We start from the raw sequence: 22,417 nt of genomic DNA on the forward strand, positions 1-22,417 counted from the left end.
AGGCCCACATGGAAATTGAGGGAGGAGCAAGTGGTGTTCAGAGGTGGTTTGGCATTGCCTGCTTCTGCATCACAACCCTGGTTTTCCTTGGAGGTTGCTTGTCCAAATACTAACCAAGGCTGACCCTGCTTAGCTTCTGAGATCTGGCGAGATTAGGCTAGCCTGGAGCTATCCAGATCATGTTGAACAAAAGTTAATCTTTGCCTGTTTTCCTCACGAATCCTGAGCATATTACATTTAGAAGCCACTTGGGTTAAGTCCCTCAGGTAGAGGGCTGGACCGTGCTAGTCAAGCTTTACATCATGCTACCTCTGGTTCAATGTCATGTTAGATCCTAACCTTCAAAAATGAATAGGGCTATTACAGATAAAAACAAAAGAGGGATCTGCAAGGACTTGGGACCATCTTATTTTCCCCTTCCCCACTATTTCCTTTCCCTCCTCCTGGCAGCCCCCCTATCCTCTCCCCTTTTTCTTCTTCTTTCTCTGCTTCCCACCAACCAGCCACCCTACTTTTATCTGCCTCCTTGTTTCCAGCTTCCCCTCCTTCTCTGCCCTTGTAATCTTTATCTAGAAAAACTGTGGTCCCGGTGTGTGGCACTAGCCACTGGGTTTTACCCAGTTGTGCAGTGAGGAACTCGCAAAAACTTGAGAAGGGCACTTCATGTTTTATTTGAACACAAATCATCATGGTTTAGTGAAATCTGCCTTTGGTGAAAGAACTGGGTTAGGAGCCAGACAGCTACTCCTAATTTTACAGAAGGCTAAGTCCTGTACTGGAATAGATTGGGACCAAAGTGAATATAATGGAATTGCACTAATTTACTGCTTTTCTGTAAACATATTCTTGTCTAAAATCAATGACTTTTCTTAATGTAGTACTGGTATTTTTCTATATATTCCCTACAATACAGGCACGCTACATTCGAATAGATGGAAGTGTACCTTCAGCAGAAAGAATAAGCCTTGTCAATCAATTCCAGAAGGACCCAGATACTAGAGTGGCCATTTTGAGCATTCAGGCAGCTGGTCAGGTAAGGGATTAAAATAGGCTGGGTCTCAGTTTGACGCATAGTATTCCAAGAAAGTCATTGCTTTTGCAATTGTTAGTGCATTTGTATCTGTATGGTTGTCTAATTGTTTTTCCCTTTATGGAACATGCTGAAAGGTAGAACACAGTTCTGTGACTTGACAGCTGTCTTGGGGTTAGTTCAATTACCTGAAAAAAATCAGGTAAAACTGCTTCCAGAAGTTGCATTCACTGTTGCACAAAGGTATTATATAGTAGTGCCCCTTGTTATTATGCCAAAGGTTTGGGATATTGTGATTATGCAGAAATTGATGGAACAGGTCAGTATATTTTTAGGAAAGCAGCCAGACAGCACCTCTTATTTCCTCGTCTAGGAACAGAAACTGATTCTCATCACAGTGATGATGCAGTTTTGATCCATTTGAGTTCCAGAGAGAACAGAGAACCTTGGCGAAAAAAGAATATTTGAGAAAGAGAGACCTTACTGTAGTCAGGAAGTGAATTAACTTCTAGGGAGAAAAGAATTCCTAGCCCAGGTTTTGAGAGCAGAGTTAGTTTGTCTTCTGGACAAAGTGACTAGAACTGAGGGAACTGACTTAGAAAGGGTTTGTCCGAGATGACCAAGGAAGGAGTATTTACACTGGATGTCGGAGAACAATTCCCATATCTAGTTCTTTAAAAGGATTTACTTCAAACACTGTGAGGTAATTCTAAGGTTTGAGAAGTCTGAAGGAAAAGCAAGTTGGGAGGAAGACTCCTTTTCATATAGTTTATGGACACCAGAGTTAACACATGAACCTCTGGAGGCTAGCTTGAGAAAGGGCTTTAACCCCAACCCCCATACACACCTCATTTCTTTACAGAAATCAAACCCAGAAAGGGGGGGGGGGTGTTTTTCAGATTTTTCTGCAAACCTGAGGGATTTTTCAGGTTCATCGAAAGGTCTATCTTATGTATATACCACTCCAATCTCTGGATTAAAGTATCCTCAGATGGAGCAACATTTTGCCATTATGGAAACTCTATATAAGATTTTCTAGTATCTGGGGAAAGAGGTGGTTTGGGAGAAAATGTTCCTTCAGGTATCCCACTCTGCAGGTTTTCAGACCCCCACCCCCACCCCGCTTGTTTAAAATGTGAGGTATCTGATTTAAATTCATCCAGGTGCTTGGTTCTCTACTTGATTCTCTACATTCTCTACTTTAACCTATTTTTCTCTCAACTTGTTAGCTGCTTTCAGTATTCAGTCCTATATTTAGCAAAACTGCAAAGTAGATGCCAGCATCAACAGCTTGCAAGCTGTTGCCTTAATTTTCTGTCCCCAGCTCATTCCTGATCTAAGCATTCAGCCCTTATGTAGGAAGCACAAGGTAACTACTGCCTGTAATTGCTATGGTGAATTTTAACTACATTAAATACTTTTTTCTTCAAGTGATTCTACTTTCCACACTGAAATCAACTGCCTGTTGAGAGCGTCTCCAAAACCTACACAATCCTTGAGACTTTAGCTGTGTCAATACCACAGCAGTTTGCCATATGCCATTTTGAAAAATAAGAAGATATGTTTTGTTTTCTTCATTGTATTTAGGGTTTAACTTTTACTGCTGCCACTCATGTTGTTTTCGCTGAACTGTACTGGGATCCTGGACATATAAAACAAGCTGAAGACAGAGCACATCGAATTGGACAATGCAGTTCTGTGAATATCCATTACCTTATTGCAAATGGAACACTGGACCCTCTTATGTGGGCAATGTTGAACCGCAAGGTATGATGGTGCTAGTAAGCGTTAGCAGGCCCCAGGATCAAAGCCATGACTATTAATTCCTACCATTCTGCCTCCTTGCACATTAAAGATGTGCACATGCTGATACCCTTGTACCTTGCTTTATTACCCCATTCATCTCCTGTTTTTAATCACATCCAGTACTTAAGAAGAGATATGTTGTATATCTGATGAATGGGCATAGAGAAGGGGTCACTGGAGGACCTCTGTGGAGGGAGAGGTAGTTGTCAATTTCTTGTGTAGGGGGTTGGACTAAAGACCCCTGAGGTCACTTTCAGCTGTATGTTTCAATGTTACTAAAAGGTCCAGAAAGAATTACTTCTAGAATTCAGTTGGCTGCAGAATTGAAGTGAATGTGTCTGTGCTGTTTGTAAACTGAGGTGTGAAAGTGTTAGACAATGCAATTGAGCATAACATTTCAGTAACTGTTACCTCAAGTCTAGTGTAAAAATAAGAATTGGTTTTGTTTATCCTTTTTATATAGTTTTCTATCTTTCTAATAAAGTGTGCTGTCAGAAATTGAACTTCGTTACTACAATTGTAGTTGTACAAGTGCTCACGTTGTACATGGAAGGCAAAACAAAGAGCTAGCTGTGGTTTCTGAAAGGTCAGTTAGAGCAGGAATTGAGATCAGTCAGAATAATAAAATAGATTACTATATCATGATTCTCAGCATATTCCGCTAGAATAGTTCACAACAATTAACCACAGTTTAAAAGTAATTACTATTAAATCTTAAAAGCAGCATGTCCTATGAAAATGTATTCTACAAAAGCCCACTTTGGCATATTACTAACAAACACCATCAGCATTTTTGTTAGGTACCTTTATGGACCACAAAAGCCTTTCTAAAAAAGGATTATTTTTAACAGCTTCTCCAGCATGAAAACTGTGCTAGGATAGCAAATCTCCCTGGGCAGGGAATGCCATTATTAATGCACCACTAATAACAATTAAAAAGGCCTAGTAGCCTAGCAGCTATGGTTCAGTTGGCAGAGGTACACATCCACAACAGAGTCTCTGCTAACCATCTAAAATTGAAGGGGCCACTGTATAAGATTTCCTTTCGATAACTAGACTGAGCAGCTTGTTATCATTTTTTGAATATGTTCCTTAGTTTCACCAGTCAGACCAAGGTGAAGAATATCTTGTTCTCTTGTTCCCATACTTACAGTAGTGTTCTACCAGCTCTCCAGTCTCCAGTCTACCAGCTCTCCAGGTTATGAGGAAGAATTCATACTGAGTGAAGGAGAGTAATAGTGACTGGACATGAAGGATCCTACTTGGTGGAATAACAGAACCTGCAAACAGCGGGAGGGAGTATCTTGGGGAAGCTTCTGTCCTACAGTTAACATTGATCTTCTTGGATACAAGTCAGATGTATTGTAAGTTTCGCCATGTGAAATAATGCTTTTGAACTCTTCTACATGTAGGCAACTGTTACAAGCACCGCATTAAATGGCTGGAAAGAAAAACTGCAGGCTGAAGAAGGCAGTGGAGAGCAATGGAATTTCCTGAGTTTTGCTGAAGCCTGGACTCCCAATGAAAATTTGGATGACATAAAAAATGAGGTTTTATTCACCCATGTAAGTGTGGTCAAATATAAGTGTTTATTATGTGTTTCTTTGGTATTAAAATCTCCAGATCTGTACTGTTGCTTATGTTAAACTTACTTTCATCCCAAAAGACTAAAACCCTATTTCTTAATGTATCTTGAGGTGACTTTTTGGAGGGCTGTTGTTAGGGATTAGTAGAGCATATGCATGAATGTCTGGATTGTATATCACATGCATGAATAGTCTGGGGCTAGCTAAATCTGAGTAATTTCACAATTGATTAAGAAAAGCCTAACATAAATGAAAATTGACAGTTTAACCTTTTTAGTAAAAGACTTTTGTCAGGTGCTCCAGCTGTTTAAATTCCATTCCTATGATCCAGAGACTTGAACCGATAGAAAAGTACTAGGGTCCTGCTGCCAAAACTTAAACTGGAACTTTCCCATTCTGTAGACGAAACAAAAATGGTTTCATGAGGTAGATTGGAGTCTTTGGTATACCTGAATGTTTTCCACTTCTCCTTTTTCTTGCTAATAACCTGGTTATTTTTGGCACAGTCAAGTTTGGGAATCTTTTTTGATATTTTACAAAATGGGTTCATGGCATTTGTGGGAGATTTATCAGGCCTCTCTTAGTCTTAGGAAGAATTGCTTGTGAACATGTATGGGTGAAGAGTGTATATGTGTCAAAAGGATGGTGATGGTTTTTCTATGCAGATATGAAGCTACTGTAACTTTATTTTTTAGACTCCCTTAAGCTGCTTTTTTAACAGACAAGTAGGCTTATACAGCTTTTGAAGTAAATACAGTTTTGCATTTAAAAATCACTGTCTTGATACAAGTGGGATAATTCAGCACATATCAATATTAGAATTGCATCAGTCTTCTGGTCACTATCTTGAAAGTTTATATATTCTTCTGACTTTAGCAGAGTATCTTAGCATAGGATTCATGAGTTTAGGTTTGGTTTAACTTTAAAAATAAGTGACAGGTTTCTGCATTGCTCTGGGCTAGGCTGATTGAATTATTTAGTACGTTGTCTGAATTTTTGTTGTGGCCTATGACTTCAGAGGCAACGGTTTAATGTTAAACACCAACCAGGAGTTTGCCTATATACCGCTATATTTAAATCACCACCTGATTTTAGAATAATTATTTGACCGCCTAAAATGGTTGTCTGATGGACATTGCCTTTTTAGTGAAACTGAAACTACCTCTGTACATCATTATTTTTCTAACATAGAAAACTGGATTTGGAATGAGAACGTAAGAACAGCCTGTGGATCAGATCAGTGGTCCATCTAGTCCAGCTTGCTGTTTCACATGGCGACCAACCAGTTGGCCCTCAAGGGCCAAACAACCTGGGTATAGAAACTGAGACCCTCCCATACTGCTGTTTCCTAGCATGGTGTTCAAATATTTGCTCCTCTGGATATGGAGAATCATCTCAGTTACCAGAGGTAGTAGCCATTGATGGACCTCTCCTTGAATCTGACTAACCCCATTTTAAAACAATCTATGCTTGTAGCCATCAGGAACAGAGGCGTAGCTAGGGAAAATGGAGAACAGTGCAAAATCTGAGTTTTGCAGGGGGGCCATGTTTGTTTGTGTTTTTGTATTTTTTTAGTGTCTTTTTCAGTTTTTGGCCTGGGGGGGGGACAGTTTTTAGGCTAGCACAGGGGTCTGCATATGGCTTTTTCGTCCTTGTACTGCGGCTCTGTGTGACTTGGGACCTGAGCAACCTGAGGACCACACTTTGCCATAATAAGCAAGCGCACAACTACCCTGGGCCATCTACGGAGGTCGCCCCCGCCAGGCAGGTGACAGCAGGCACCAGATGAGGGAAGGAGGGGAAAGGACACCAGAGGGAGGGAGGGAGGGAGGAAGGAAGGAGGGAGGTGTGCTTGCTGCATCCCAAGTCTAACTTGCCGTCATTGGTGTCACTGCTGCCATCTATCCTGGCGAGGGAAGGAGGGAAAGGACACCGGAAGGAGGAAGGACGGAAGGAGGTGGTGGTGAGGGGTGTGTGCTCGCCGTGTCCCAAGTGCAACTTGCTGTCATTGGCGTCACCGCTGCTGTCTATCCCGCCCACTTGGATGACGGCTCACAGCATTTTTTGTTTGCTACATGGATAATTTAAGTTCAGCTTTTTAATTCATTTGAAAGAGACCTTCAACTTGGCGTGTTTTTTGGTTATTATTTTTTAAGAGTTCAAAATGTCTTCTTTACATAAATAAAATATAATTTGCTCTGTAGCACTTCATGGATTTCATAAGCAACACACTATAATTGTTTATACAAAGCATAAAGGTAAAAAACAATATATACAGTGTTATCTTCATTTTAAATGTCACAAAGTATTTGCGGCTCCAAGTGTTTTCTTTTCCGTGGAAAACGGGTCCAAATGGCTCTTTGGGTGGAGGATTACATACAAGGGGGTGAGACATGAAATGTCCTTTCTGCAAATAGACTTCTCATTATGAATTACAGGATACAACCCATTGATTTTTACAGGCTGCTTTTAAAAGATATTTCTGGAAGAGAGCTTCTTCCTGCTAAAACGCTCCAGTTGGAAATGTTGCAGACACTCATTAGGAAGATAATAGATTATGGAGAAAAAGTTACTTTTTATGTAACATTTGTTTATCTCTCTGTCTATTCCAGTTTGAGAAAGAAAAACAGCATGACATTCGTGCCTTCTTGTCACCAAAGCCAAATGCTGAGAAAAAGAGGAAAATGGCTTCTTGTGAAAAGTCTTTGAATTTCAGTCTGGATTCTTCTCAAACTGCAGAGGACTTATATGATAGTTACTACTTGGACTCCAGGGAAGTAAATGATGCAGATGTGGTTTGCAGTGAGCCAAAGAGATCGAGAGCTGCAGAGTCCTCTACACCAAAGAGTACTTCTAAGAAAGGGAAAAAATCTCCGCTTGAAAAAACAAGCTCTTCTTCTGCAAAAGAAAATAGTCCAGTGGACAGTGCTACTCGCCTGTTTAATTCAAGCAAAGGACCTGCTTCAGAATCAGTCTGGCACTGCAGCCTTTGCACTTACTGTAATAATTCCTTCCTATCTTACTGCGAAATATGTGAATCTCCCCGGGAACAGAAAAGTAAGTAAACTCCCAGTGAAAATCTTATTGTTCTTTTCAAAGTGCAGTTTTATTTTAGTAAATAAATAAGACCTGAGATACAATAAAAGAGAGACTTGAAGAAAGTCTGGTAGTTCCAAAACCTTCAAAGTGTGTATAGCATGCCATAAATTTAGTGTCTGTGAGGTCTCTTATGTCACCATGAAGTAAATGCAATAGGTCAGAGCAGAACTTCAGTTTCGGTCTTGTTGAGCAGAGTTGTTGCTGTTTGACTCCTTAAGATATATAGCTCTCCTCAAGCTTGTGTGGATTCTTCATTTAATTGCTGGTGTGTTTGGTAGACATTTAGCCAAGAAAGTCACTTCTGAAGCGTGCCAGAAAATTATGCTTGGAAATATTACAGTTGGGTGCTGTGTGGTTTCCGGGCTGTATGGCCGTGTTCTAGCAGCATTCTCTCCTGATGTTTCGCCTGCATCTGTGGCTGGCATCTTCAGAGGATCTGATGTTGGGAAAGCAAGTGGAGTATATATCTGTTGGAGTGTCCAGGGTGGGTGGGGAAACCTTGTCTGTGAGTAACAAAGGCTGCAACCAGGTCAATAGTTGAGGGCATCTGAATAGAAGTATGAGTAACAATGAAGACTATAGCCTGGGAGTAACCCTGTAGATAGCAAGGTCACTGGTGGGAGCATCTGAATAGAAGTATCCTGGCCTTTGTTTCTTTTGTCTATGGTCATCCTGTGTTAGTGTGGAGCTGGTTTGACACAGTCTTGACCCTAGTATTTTTCAACACTGGCAGCCAGGTTCTGTTCATTTTCATAGTTTCTTCCTTCCTGTTAAAATTGTCCATGTGCTTATGGATTTCAATTGCTTCTCTGTGTAGTCTGACGTAGTGGCTTTCAGAGTGGTCCAGAATTTCTGTTTTTTCAAATAATATTCTATGTCCAGGTTGGTTTATCATGTGTTCTTCTATTGCTGATTTTTCTGGCTGAAATAGTCTGCAGTGCCTTTCGTGTTCTTTGATACGTGTCTGTGCGCTGCGTTTGGTGGTTCCTATGTAGACTTGTCCACAGCTGCATGGTATGCGATAGACTCCTGCAGTAGCTAAAGGATCCCTCTTATCCTTTGCTGAACGTAGCATCTGTTGAATTTTCTTAGAGGGTCTGTAGATTGTTTGTAGGTTGTGCTTCTTCATCAGTTTTCCTATGCGATCAGTGGTTCCCTTGATGTATGGTAAGAACACCTTCCCTCTAGATGGCTCTTTATCTTTGTTCATGTGGCTTGTTCTTGGTCTTGCGGCCCTTCTGATTTCTGTATTAGAGTAACCATTAGCCTGTAGAGCCCTGTTTAGGTGATTCAATTCATCTTGTAGGAGGTGAGGTTCACAGATTCTGTTTGCGCGATGTACCAAAGTTTTTATGGTGCTCCTTTTTGCCCTGGATGGTGATTGGAGATTTTGTGTAGATATCTGTCTGTGTGAGTAGGTTTTCTGTATACTGTGTGTCCCAATTGCTGGTTTGGTTTGCGGATGACTAAAACATCTAAAAATGGCAGTTTTCCTTCATTTTCTTTCTCCATAGTAAATTGGATGTTTGGGTGGATCTTGTTGATATGGTCCAGGAACTTGTTTAGTTCTTCTTCTCCGTGGCTCCAAACGGTGAATGTGTCATCCACATAACGGAGCCATATGGTGGGCTTTGTGTTTATGAATGAAATTTGTTTCATATTGTATTTTGGTATCTTTTTAAGACACAGAGAGAACGTCTTCTTAATACATTGTATGTCCATGCTATGGTTGGATCTAACTCTTCTATGAATGAAGTTTACAGAAGGGATCTGTCGTTGGGTATAAACCTATATGTTTTTTTCATTTCTTTTGATTTCATTCAGGGTCATAGTGACCACTTTTATCCTGCCTTCCTTCACCAGATCTTCCCATTTCCTTCCTTTAAACACACACTGCTGCAAAAACAAGTGTCAATTTTAATGGCGTTGTTTCTGCAGAATTTTGTTAACTCTGTAGTCATCTTATTCCCCAGGCACATTATCCTGAATGTGAAAGAATCACAAAAGATGAACTTTCAAATTGAAACATAGTTATCACATTAACAACATCCTTAATAGCTGAAGAGGAAAACCTCTAAGCTCTCTCAGAGTTGAATTCAAAGGTGCTGTTCAGCAGTGTAACAACAGTTGCAACAGCACTTCTCTTAGCAGAAGAAGCGAGAACAAGTTGCTAAGGGTCCTTTGACCAATGGGTCTTGGTGGGTGGCCCCACAAGGAGGAAGTGCTGTTCTGCCAGCTCCACTTGTGGGACTTTGGATCCAATCCTCCAGGATAGGATTATAATCTTTCCATGCAGCTCTGGAATTCTTCCTCGACTAGTTCAGAACCAAACTGCTGTTCATGCATCCCTTGATTAGTGATTCAAATGTGTGGAGTCTGTGCCAGTTACTATTTGGTACTACATGGGATTTTCATGTTTAATACCACTTTTTTTCACATGAAAGAGAGGATTTTGATGGAATATTGTCTGACATTCCTTCTACATTCAAAATTGCCAGTCTGTATACGCAAATCTTATCCTTGAATCTGCTTTTGTTTTCTTTTTGCTGGCCTTGTGGCCGTAATAAAGTTATTTGATTCGATTCAATTCTTATCCTTACGTATTAACTGACTTTATGAACGGGATACATAGTAGGACTTGTGGGACTAATGTTTGGAGCCCTGGCATTTTACTGCTTGTACAGAAAGAAGTTATTACTACAGTTCTTTTTTGTTTGTTTTTACTATCCATAGGTAAAAAGAATAAAAGCCAAACGAGCAACTCTGTCCAGAGTGAAAGTGAAACTGCAGCTCCAGGTACTAGAAACATTCATAATACTGAGGAGACTGATACATTTCGCCAGAAAAAAGGCTTAGGACTTCTGACTGATCAAACCAAGGAAGAAATAGTTACTGCTGAAGATAAGCATTCTGATCATTGGGAACAAGGGCCCAGGAAAGGTAGGAAAAACAAATTCCTTCTGGAGCAAATGATTAGCAACTCTGTTGTGAGTGTGCAAAAAACTAAAGTATTTGTGTGCTGTTGAATATTTTATTGTGAATTCCAGCCTGGAAGAGATTAGCTTAGGTATAAGGTTTCTAAAAGTTTGGGGCTGATCTGACATCAATATGCTGATGACACTCAGCTCATTCTGTTGATGGAGGGAGGGCGGCCTCTGCCCCTGAGGCTATGCAGCACTGTTTGGAGGTGGTTCTTGGATGGTTGAAGCAAAGCAGGTTAAAACTGAATCCATCTAAGACGGAAGTCCTGAGGGTGGGTTGCGATGTGGGGGAGGGGTTTCAGCTGCCGCTGCTCGAGGGGGTCTCCTTCCCATTGACCTCCTCTTTCCCTAGCCTAGGGGCCCATCTGGATTCGTCTCTATTTATGGAGACTCAGGTGGCCCATACAACCCAGGTGGTGGTTCTCCATCTACGCCAGATGCAATAGCTGGCCCCTTACTGGCCATGGTGACACATGCTACAGTCACCTCCACACTTGATTATTGCAACTCGCTCTACGCGGGCCTTCCCTTGCGGTTGATCTGGAGGTTGAAGTTGGTCCAGCATGCAGCAGCACACAGGACCATATCTCTCCTGGCTGCACTGGCTCTCAATGGAACACCAGATCACCTTCAAGGTGTTGGTATTAACCTTCAAGGCACTCTGCGGCCTGGGGCACTCATACCTCAGGGACCATTTTTCCCCCTATGTCCCCACTCAGCCTCTGCGCTCTGCAGAGGCCAATTTACTGGTGATCCCTGGCCCCTTTACAATATGACTAGCCTCCACCTGGGCCAGGACCTTCAGTTCCTTAGCCCTTGCCTAGTGGAACTCATTACCATCGTCCATTAGGGACCTGTGGGATCTTGAGCAGTTCCGCAGAGTCTGCAAAATGGAATTATTCTACTGGGCTTTTGGGGGGGGGGTGTTGGGGGGAGTGGGGTAGTCAAGGAAAGGAAAGGATGTCATCCCTGCATTCTAACTTGTATTTTCAGTAATATAATGGTATGTCATCTTGATCAACCCTCGTGATACGAAATGCGATATTATTCTCGCCATCTAACCTTTGCATATTAATTTGGTATTTATGGTTTTATGCTATTATACTTTGTTTTATCTGGTATAGTTTTAAAATGTGTATTGTGAACCGCCCAGAGCCCTTAGGGCCGTGGTGGCGAACCTTTGGCACTCCAGATGCTATGAACTACAATTCCCATCAGCCCCGGCCAGCATGGGCAATTGGCCATGCTGGCAGGGGCTGATGGGAATTGTAGTCCATAACATCTGGAGTGTCAAAGGTTCACCACCACTGCCTTAGGGGGTGGGTGGTGTATCAAATCTAAGTAATAAATAATAAATAAATATTGACTACATGTCTTTAAAGGTAAAATGTTTATGAAAAGGATAAAATGTAATAACAACCCTAAATCTGGGCTATCCGTGTTTACAAAAGTATTACCCAGATGGAGAAAAATCTTGCAGGATATCTGGAAGATCAAGATGTTGAGAGACAGGAAGTTCCAGAGATGGAAGAACTGTTGCCAAGAACAAGTGTCTCTGCTGTTCTTGCTTGAAATCAGTCTTTGGTTGATAAAAAATAAGATAATATTCACAGTTGCTTTCAGAGATCATAGCAGGATTGCAGTTCATATTGCATCCATGTTCACCAGTTTGGTAGGTATTGCGGAAGGCTGGGGAGAAAGTGCCTTTCCTTGCTGGTAACCAACTGTCACAACTCAGGGGCTTCCTGAGAACATCTGGACTACTCTGCTGAGAAGCATCCTTCTAACACAGTACTAGATCAGTAACAAAGTAGCTGGGTAGTAACCTTGGAAAATAGCTTACAACAAACTATATATTGTCTATCACATTGGGAAAGAGATTAAGAGAAATATCCCAAAGAAATACGGTACTAAGTGAAGCTCAAAATGTCTTGATAAAAACCTTTATTAAAGCAAAGGGGAAAACAAGGTAAAGTAGTTTGATTCAGAAAATGGTGGGGAAAAGGGCCAAAACAAATTCAGGGAAAAGAGCAAAGAGCTGATTTAACTGACTCCGGGCAAAGCTCTATCTCTTATTTTAACTAAATCACCTAGAGTTGACTCTGCAAGCAAATGGTTTCTCCACAATAGAAATTAGAAGAGCTGTAAAACTGAAACACAGGATTAAAGAAAAACAGCCCTCCCACATCAAGGAGATCACTAATCAAATGGGAAAACTGATGTAAAAGCATAACCTTCAAATACTCTTCAGACCCACCAGAGAAATACAACAAATGCTACGATGAGCAAAAGACAAGAGAGATCCCCATACCTCTTCAGGAGTCTGTTGCATACCATACAGCTGTGGTCAAGTATACAAAAGGACTGCAAAATGCACTTTCTGACAAGAATTAAAGAACATAAAAGGTACTGCTGACCAACCCAACCGGAGAAATCAACAGTAGCTGAACAAGCTCTAAACAAAGCTAGTCGTAGGATCTTATTTGAAGGCACAGAAATTCTTGATAACTCCCAACAGCTACTATTTCAGACTACCCAGGGAAGCCACTGAAATCCACAAACACCTGGACATTTTCAACAAAAAGTGGGGAGGAGGTTCTCTCCCTTGTGAGTACAATCTGAAAGGCTTTTGGTCTGGATAATTCCCGCTGTTAAGAGGTGATTGCCTTACCTGAATAAAAACTAAACATCTCTAAGGGGTTAGTTCTGTCAAGGTCTGTGACAGGAACTCTTTTTAACAGCCCGAGCACTGGGTGAAAGCAATTATACACTGACCAAGTACAATGGTGGGTTTGGTTTATTGGAAGGCCAAGTGAATGGTCATGGAAACGAGGATAGGAATAGGTCGAGAGGTCTAGGTCGAGAGGAGTTCCAGTGTACCATTAAGACTGGGGTATAGGGATTTGCTTTAAGTTTACCTCAGTGAAGAGTTGGTTTTATTTTGGAGAGTTTATCTAACAGGAGGGCTGAGTGAGTATATTGTGGATAAGTACCTAGCCTATGTTAGGACCCTATATGTAGAGACCATAAGCCAGTATCATCTAAGATAAATGAACTGTACAAACTGAGTAACGTATTTGAAACCAGCATCTAAGCTGAACTATAACTGAGTAATCTTAAGCGTTGTGGTGAAGAAATCAAAACCTTTAAACCAGGGGTCCCCAAACTACGGCCCGGGGGCCAAATGTGGCCCCCTGAAGGCATTTATCCGGCCCGCCAGGCATGGCAGCAATGGCTCCATTCATGTGCAGTGGGGGCTCGAGGGAGAGGAGGAACTGGCCCCAACGGCCATTGATTGCAGTTACATGATGGCACCCCCAAATCTCCATGCATTTTCTGACCCAGAGTTGGAAACCTTACATGTGGCAACGCCTGCTCCACCCTTCCCTCTCGGCTACTCCATGTTTTGCTCTCAGGCTTTCTGTTCCGCCTCACTCCCATTGGCATCAGCCAGGCTGGCAAATCGCTTGCTGGCTGCTAGGGTGGAAAGAACCCAGGAAGATACCTGATCCTGGGTTAGATGGAATGCTTCATTGGGAAAGTTCTGCTTTTTTTTACAGGGGAAGGTATTCCACAAGCTCCCCAACAATATTTGGAGCCCACCCTGTACTTGACATACTTTGGTCACTGTTCTAAAAATAGACCATGACAGAAAGGCTGAAAGGTGAAATCAAACATTTTACAATCATTTGTGCATAGGAATTTGTCCATAGTTTTTTTTAGTTCGGCCCTCCAACAGTCTGAGGGACAGTGAACTGGCCCCCTGTTTAAAAAGTTTGGGGACCCCTGCTTTAAACCTTTGTGCCAAGCTCTTGTGTAATTACTGTATATGTATTCCTTTTGCCTCCTGTCTTATTTATCTCATCCATCCATCTTCAAGTTACTATTCCTCCCTTACCATCTCCTCAGTCTGTTAAATAAATCTGTGTTACTGTTGACGTTTACTTCTGCCTCAGTATATTTTAGTGTGCCTAGGGAGGGGAGTGCCTAGAAAGGAATAAAAAGTTAATGGACATCCTTCACCTTCTGGGAAGTATAGCAGGGCTGAGGAAAAGTGCTTCTTGTCACCAAACACTACCATTTCTGAAGGAATTCAGTCTCTTAAGGAAAAAAGGTTGGAACATCTCACAAGCCTGGCCACTGAGTGGTTTCCCAGCCTGAAGAATTATAGCAGATGAAAGGGGTACTGTCACAGTAATGTTGCCCTACAAATATAGCCACATATCTAGCCATAAAGAGCACTACGGGGTGGGTCCTATCAGTTAGCTCAGCTGAGAACAAGCCTTTTTTTCAGCACAGGGTCCTATGGTCAGCTTTGGAATTTTGAGAGGGGATGGTGAGTTCCATTCCAAAATGGTTGCCACAGAAGTCGGAAACAAATGTCAAATTGATGTTGCAAAGGAAGTGAAGCCAAATAGAATAGCACCCTCCTCACATTTCATGGGAAGATATTTTGAGATGTTGAAGATATACCACACCCCTATTGTGGAATAGCGGTTTAGAGTATTTGACTAATATCTGGGAGACCCAGGTTTATATCCCCACATGACATGGAAGCTCACTGGGTGACCTTGGGCAAGTCACACTGTCTAAGCCTGACCAACCTCACAGGGTTATTGTGATGATAAAATGGAGAAGAGGAGGAGAACTTAAGTTGCCTTCAGTCCCCATTGGGAAGAAAGGCAGGATGCAAACAAAGTAACTAAATAACAGAATGAAACCTTGGAAGGGATGACTGTGGAAAGCCCAGGTGCTTACTTTGTCCTTTTTCTCCAGTGCAAAAACCCTTTAATTGGAATACTGGAAACCAGTAACAAGCCCTGCCTTACATTGGTTGCAGCCACCTTTTAAAAAGTTTGTATTGGTAGGTGCTGGGGAACCCTGCTGTAATGAAAGAAGATGTAGCAGGTTCCTAGTATGCAGGACAATGTATGTTCCAAGAGGTATGGCATGCATATTGATTTTAAGCATACAAAAGTACAATGGTTGCAATCACTTCAAGCCACTTTATTTTTCTTTACAGAGAATCTAGATGATTCACGTTCCTATCCAGTGTCTAATGGTTTCCTGTTCTGCGCAAGTAGGAACACTGATAGAATTCACATCTTTTCCAAGGTAAGCAATCAATTTATTCAGCACTGTCTCAAAGTTTTTCCCCTCTCCCAAGCAAATGACTGCCCAGAGTACAGCAGTGATGTAATAATGGATGTGCCCCACTATTTGTATTTTCTACTGTATATTCATATACTTTTGACCCCACATAATCCATTCAGTGTAGAATCAGATGCCTCTGTTTTTTCCACTTTGCATGAATATGCATGAACTCTGAGATGGTGTCAAACTTATTCCAAATCATGAAAGGATTGAGCATCAGGATAGTTCATTCGGAAGTAGTGAAATTTCGCTTTGTCATGGCATTTCAGTATATTGTCCATGCTCTATGTCAATGATGGCGAACCTATGGCACGGGTGCCAGAAGTGGCACTCAGAGCCCTCTCTGTGGGCACGCACAGAGTCTCCACACACACATCTAGGCTGGCCTGGGCTGCTGGGCTTGATTATTAGCATTAAACCTAAGACCTAGTTTTGAGGAAGCAGTGTAGGTTACCCTGTTAAGTGCTGTTAAACCCCACTGATTTTCATGCGAAGAACTAAAGCGCGATCCTTTACCTGGGAGTAAACTCGGTTGCTTGCAATGGGGCCTGCTTCTGAATAAACCCTCCTAGGGTCGTGATTCACCCGTTGGAAGAGTTGCACGGTTGCTTCAAAGCAAAGCCACCGACTATCACCAAGCTTATTCCCGAGTAACGCACGCTTCGGAGCCAACCGTTTTTTCTAAACTAAAACCTCAGTATTCGGGCTAAATTGCCATGTTGGCACTTTGTGATAAATAAGTGGGTTTTAGGTTGCAGTTTGGGCACTCGGTCTTGAAAAGGTTCGCCATCACTGCTCTATATTCTGCTAGGGATTTGAAAGTAGTAGAGATGATGGTAGCCCTGTAAGATGCTTGTTCCCTTTTAGACCTGCTGTATGAGAAGAAAGATACCTTTTTAATACCTCTAAGTAGCTTTAAGGAACCTAGCTTTAAATAATCTAATAAAGTGAAGTAGCTTTGAAGGATCTAGTAAAGCAAGTATCCCAATTTTTTTTCTGTGATAAATATACCTGTGATAAATATATACCTGTGATAAATATATAAATAAATATTGCATTCCTGCAACCATTATCCTTCGTGTACTTGCAGCTGCTTGATTTCTGTTATTTGCTTTGTAACTGTTTTGTGTGATTGATCAAGGAAGCTGCTACTTAGCAGAAAGGGATTAATTCATTTCATCTTGTGGATGATTAAAATGTTGCCATCACCTTTCTGCTGATCCTTCTGTCATCAGCTTATTTGGGTTTTTCAGTAAACATTTATACTGTCCAAAAATAAATATTAGCAAAATAAATTGGTGCCTTGCAACTTCTGTGAAGGAAATAAGATGGGAATTTGGCTGAAAATAAAGATACAGGGATATATTTAGTATGGCTTAAGGGATATGTAGGTGTGCGCAAGTGTGTGTGTGCTCAGGAAGGTTTAGAGTAGGAAAACTGAAGGGAATAGGAAAACAGAATTTTGAGAAGGGAGGATCCAGAAATATTTTTTGAAGGAGGAAGAAGGTAGATTGACTGTTGGAAGAATTCAGAGATAGGAATATCTAAGAATTTGGGAATGAAAGACCGAGAAGGAGGCAGCATTTGCAAGAAAATACCCCATAAAACGGATGGAAGGAGCCACTTTAGGGGCCTATAGCCTGAGGACCCAAGATAGCAGCAATGGGAAGGGGTCCAAAATAACATTTAATATTGTTCCTCCAAATCCTTGGTGACACATACAGTGTAAATAACAAAAGTAGTGCCTGTTCTGTGCCAGAAGGATAGCTGCAATAGTCACACAAAACCCTAACCATGCAAAAGCATTTTCCGTGTCCTGGCATCCTGCTATTCCTATGTATTCCCTCCCCCCCACCCCCCAGAAAAATGACCTGTGACCTGTGTGTGCACTCTTTCCAGCTAGCACAAAGCACAGACATTTACTGTCTGGTATTTGTACCCATGTACAGGTAGTGTTGCAAGAAGCAGTGCTGATATCACTGAAGATGAATGTGTTCAGGCTTTTCCCCCCATGATGCACTAGCTTTCTTACAACTTTGAGGGAACCAGTAGCGTATTCGCCTAGGGACAGGGGGTACCTTCAGTCCCCAGGTGCCACTGATCTGGTCACATGGGGGGCATAAAATCGGCCCCCCACGTGACCAGGAAGATGGCAAGACAGCAGGAAGTCCTACTGCCTTGTCTTCTGGCACCCATCGCCCCGCCCATGTCGTCATCAACATGGGTGGGACCAAGGAAGCCAGAGGACCCCCCCAAAAGCCCCAGGCTCGGGGGTGGAGCCAAGGGTGGGCCCCGCCCCTGACGCAGCAGGGGGGGGGCACCTGGAGAACAGATGTCTCCTGGCACCATTTTCCCCCAGTACGCCTCTGGAGGGAACCAAATGCTTTCTGATTTAGGAGACTAACAGAATTTGTATTTAATTCATCCAGGATGGAGAGCCTTTGAATTGTAACTTCATTCCACTGGATATAAAATTAGATAACTGGGAAGATTTACCCGAATATTTCCAACAGAAACAGAATCGTTCATTGGTAAGAGCAACTTGAAATTCCTATTGCAGCTATAAATACTTCCGGGAGTTGACATGTGCTTGTGCTGTTCCATTTAAGTAATAACATGTTCTGCTGTGATGTCAGCTTTTTAATTATTGGCTAAGCTCACGTATATTTTAATTGCATTGAAAGAAGTGGAATCTGTTTCTGTGGGGTGAGCACACCTCCCTTATATTCTGCAAATGCATAATTTAACTTCCATCTGCTGCATTTGTAAGTGAACTGTATTGTCAGAATAATCTTTTAGAAAAGTTGTACTTTGGTAATTTAACAACATGGAGTTCACAGCATGCTGACAGAAAGACAGAGAACAAAATTTTCTTTGTTTTCAGCCTGTGAACAGATGATACCTTGAATATAGGGGATAACAATCTCCTCTCCCCCCGCCATTCCCATCATGACTTGGTCCTGTTCCTGTCAAGGAGAATGGTTTTCTATCAATCACTAACCTGCAGTAGCAGCTAGCTTCTCTGCCTACAAAATGACACACATGGAGTAATTAATAGCAGAAAATATAAATCTTTGAATGTGCATAATTAACACAAGCAGCTACAGTTCTAACAGCAATTTCCACATGAATTGTTGCGAAACAGTTAAAAATGGAAGCTAGCAATCTCTTATTCTTCCTTGCATGGTGTATACAATTTTAGTTGCATTTATTCATGGTCAAAGGGAGATGCAGACTTGGTGGATTCCTATGGAGTCATACTACTTAGGTGTTGGCCTGTGACTTCTAGTTAGCCTAGAATCTTCGGGAGTTGTGAGACTTGGGCAAGAACAGAGGTCCCACAGGGGTTGTGCCTTGGGAGGAGCTGTTATTAGATATTGGTGAGAGAGAGAGAACTAGTTAATCAGTGTAGACACAACTGCATACATTTATACTTAGAGTTTGATTCATTGAGAACAGGTGACAAAGACACTGGCAGTCAAAAAAGTTAGGTGAAGTCTTTGGGGATCCTCTCTCAAAAGTGATTGAGGGAAGGATCCCAACTGTAGATGCTCGTAATTCCCAGAGCTTTTGAAGGATCAATACAAAGCTTGTTACTCTGACACAATAAGGTCCCATCTTGAAGATGGGTCACTAATCCCCTGAATCTTATCCCAACCACTGAGCCATAAATTTGTGGGGGCAGGAAGAGTTTCATAAACTGTTTCCTAATTTATGTAGGTGTAGGATGTTGCAGAATGTAGTGAACATAGTGTAAGAGAAATGAGAATATCTTGTAGGTCACTAACTAGAGGACGCAGTTTTTGTTCTGGCTGTCCCCGACAAGTATTTGTTTTGTATATGGCATTTTTTGCATTATAATGTCTGAGGCCTAATTTGATTTCCATTAGTATTAATGAAATAACAGTGTGTCCCCATTTAAGTGAGGTGGAAAACAAAACTATCTCTTCCTGTAGGAAGCTCTGTGAAGACTGTTGGGAATACATTAATGTATACGAGCCCTTCTCAACAACAGGGATTTAAACAGTAAGAGGTAACGGTCTTTTCAGCTGCTCAAGATTTTCAGAACCTTAAAAGTGGTAGAATCCTTGAATCTTACTTGGGCCAGTAATTCTGTTTGCCTAACTTACCTCGCAGGATTTATTGTGAAGATAAAATGTAGTAAGGGGGAACTTCTTTTTTATGCTCCTTGATCAAGTGTACTGAATAAATAGGAACAGTTCAGCCAGATGAAAGTTGATCCTGAAATAAAGACAGTGGAGTGCTCAGTTCTGAGGTTCAAACCAAGTCCTTGGCTACTGGCTACATATTTTAAAATGAATTCTATACTATTCCATTGTAAAAATGTGTGGGTGTTTGTCTTCTAGATACTGAGGTTTGTGAGAGAATGGCATACTCTCACAGCCATGAAACAAAAAATTATCCAGAAAAGTGGCCAGATATTTTCTAGCCCAATTCTGGCTGCTGAAGACACACTATCGAAACAACGGGACAAACTTGGCAGTACCAAACGGTATGTTCATCTCCATTGTGTGGTTCAGGGATCCAAAGTAAATAATGTTAAAAGTAGTTGAACTAGTATCTGTTAAGGTACTTAAGCAACTAGTTTTCACTGTGCGTCACTGTCCAAGCATTTTGTGTTACTTAAAATAAGAGTTCTTCAAACTAAAATATAGGAAGGAGTCAGAAGAATACTTGGCGCTGAACCTTATCCTCAAGAATAGCCCTCCATGCTCCTATCTAATTTGTTGCATTAAAACTAAGAATTAACCTCCTGAAAGTCATCCCATTCTCCTTTCCTAGAGAGCCAATCTGAACATCTGGTGAAGTTGGCAAATCCTGACAAAATAGAACTCTTAAGAGAGAGAGATCCATTGCTCCCCCCCCCCCCCATTTTAGTCTGTTTTTCTCCCAAGAAACTATAGATACTGGAGAAAATATTTCTTAACTACTGTAGGAGACTATTTGGTGATCTCACAACTTTGCTTTCATGGTTTTCTTTAGGTTCTCCAACATTAGAGAAGTTGAGGAAACTCAGTTGCAAAGGTCTCTAAACTGCACCAGTGCATTCCAGTTATACAAATCTTTCTTTAAGTACTATTTGACTCCAAGCAGAAATTTTGTCACTTATAGAAAGCAGGGAATTCATGCTGTGAGAGCAGTTCTGGGCTTCTGAAAGTGTCTCCAAGGGGAAAGAATTGTACTCCCAGCAAATAGTCAGGCATTTACAGAACCTCCTCTGCTGGGAGTGCAATTATGGACTAAAGAAACATTTTGTAAGAGGGAGAATCACTTCAGCCCCTTCCACACGGGCCAATAAACGCAGGCTAACCACGGTATAAAACCCGTGTTGGGAGGGAATTTTGCAAGAATATCGCTCCTAACACGAGTCTGCTCCACATTCCCCCCCCCCCCCCCGGATTGCAGCTGCGGCTGAGCAAATGGCTGCCCCAGGAAGTGCATTACTTGGACGTGCTTCCCTTTTTTTTCAGTCCCCGTCTCTGCTGCATAGCTATGGAGGGACACAGGGACGGCACCATGGCTATGGAGGTGCATACCTGCTAGCCTTCGTAGCTATGCAGCAGTGGGAGGTGAGTGGCACGCTTCTGTGCAAAGGCACGTGCCCCAGCCAATGCGCTCGCTGACCACGGGAAGCCCAGCCAGGTGAACGGCCTGGGGCTATGATGGGTTCATTTATCCCACCTGCAACCCATTTTACATTTGCTGTGCAGAAAGGGCCTGAATTAAGCGCTTGTGCAATCCTGCACTTTATTGGAGACCTGGCACATGCACTCTCATGGCTTCCATAAGATTCCCTGAACCCCGAAGCACATTTGCCAGAGTAATGAGAGTATACATTCTCCTAGTGCTTGTGGTCTCTGTGGAAACTTGGGGTGGGGTTTAGCAGAAAAAAACTGTGTTGGGTTGCTCACTGGTGGTAGCTTGGAATGAGTTTCAAGCCAACAAGTAGAAATGCGGGGACCTTGATTTGTTTGCGGAATTTCTGCATTAGCAGAAAGTAGATGCTCTTTGCCAAAAGTGCCTGTGCAATAGTCAGCTAATTAAAGCCATGTGAGCTCAAGATGCAAATATGGAAAAGAGAACACTGATAAAATTACTTTATTAAAAATTGCTAATAGAATAAAAACATATGATTTCACTGCTTAGTGTTCATGAGACAGAAAAAAGGTGTTATAACTTTACTGTAAGCCTTTGCATCATTGCAAAACATGATGAATAATCTTACTTACAGAGGTTTTGAAAACACATCTGATTGTCCAGTCTGCATGTGAAAAATAGACAATACATTGGAGAACATGCTAAGAAGTTGGGTATGGTACAGTCCTAGTTGTTGAATGAGCTACAGGCTAAACTGGAATATTAATGTCATCGTAGGTACATGACAAAAGATGACGTCGCCAAAGCATCAATAAGGAGAGTGGAGAGTAGTGGGGGCCATGTTCGTTTAGTTGCTGAGCAATCTGTGGCTCCCTTGAAAATCCAAACTAACTCTGCCGCCGAAGAGGACCAACATTCTGAAAAGTAAGTTTAACAGTGCCAGTGAAGGCGTAGGGCAGGGTAATACATCAACAACAACCATATAATCTGTTTTTCTACACTGCAGTTATCTCTTTGTTGGAATTTTAAATGCACAAATTACAACAACGCTGTTTCAACTGTCAGGAATGGATAGTTTGCAAATGTAGTTTCCAGAAGAGTGTTAAACACACTGGAAAACAAAGAGGAAGTTTCATTTAAAA

General features: G+C 41.7%; 1 protein-coding gene across 3 annotated transcripts in view; it reads left to right on the forward strand.

Annotated features, from left to right (window-relative positions):
• The window catches only part of ZRANB3 (zinc finger RANBP2-type containing 3), a 50,922-nt gene that overhangs the window by 22,728 nt on the left and 5,777 nt on the right, over positions 1-22,417 (forward strand). For all 3 annotated transcript variants that reach the window (XM_048483366.1, XM_048483365.1, XM_048483367.1), the window contains 9 exons: positions 914-1,033; positions 2,618-2,797; positions 4,249-4,401; positions 7,035-7,479; positions 10,255-10,461; positions 15,526-15,617; positions 18,086-18,187; positions 20,024-20,169; positions 22,053-22,199. In XM_048483366.1, the coding sequence (XP_048339323.1) occupies positions 914-1,033; positions 2,618-2,797; positions 4,249-4,401; positions 7,035-7,479; positions 10,255-10,461; positions 15,526-15,617; positions 18,086-18,187; positions 20,024-20,169; positions 22,053-22,199 (1,592 nt within the window). The remainder of the gene's footprint in view (positions 1-913; positions 1,034-2,617; positions 2,798-4,248; positions 4,402-7,034; positions 7,480-10,254; positions 10,462-15,525; positions 15,618-18,085; positions 18,188-20,023; positions 20,170-22,052; positions 22,200-22,417) is intronic.

This window comes from Sphaerodactylus townsendi, linkage group LG02 (genome assembly GCF_021028975.2).
Source record: "Sphaerodactylus townsendi isolate TG3544 linkage group LG02, MPM_Stown_v2.3, whole genome shotgun sequence".
Classification (NCBI taxonomy): domain Eukaryota; kingdom Metazoa; phylum Chordata; class Lepidosauria; order Squamata; family Sphaerodactylidae; genus Sphaerodactylus; species Sphaerodactylus townsendi.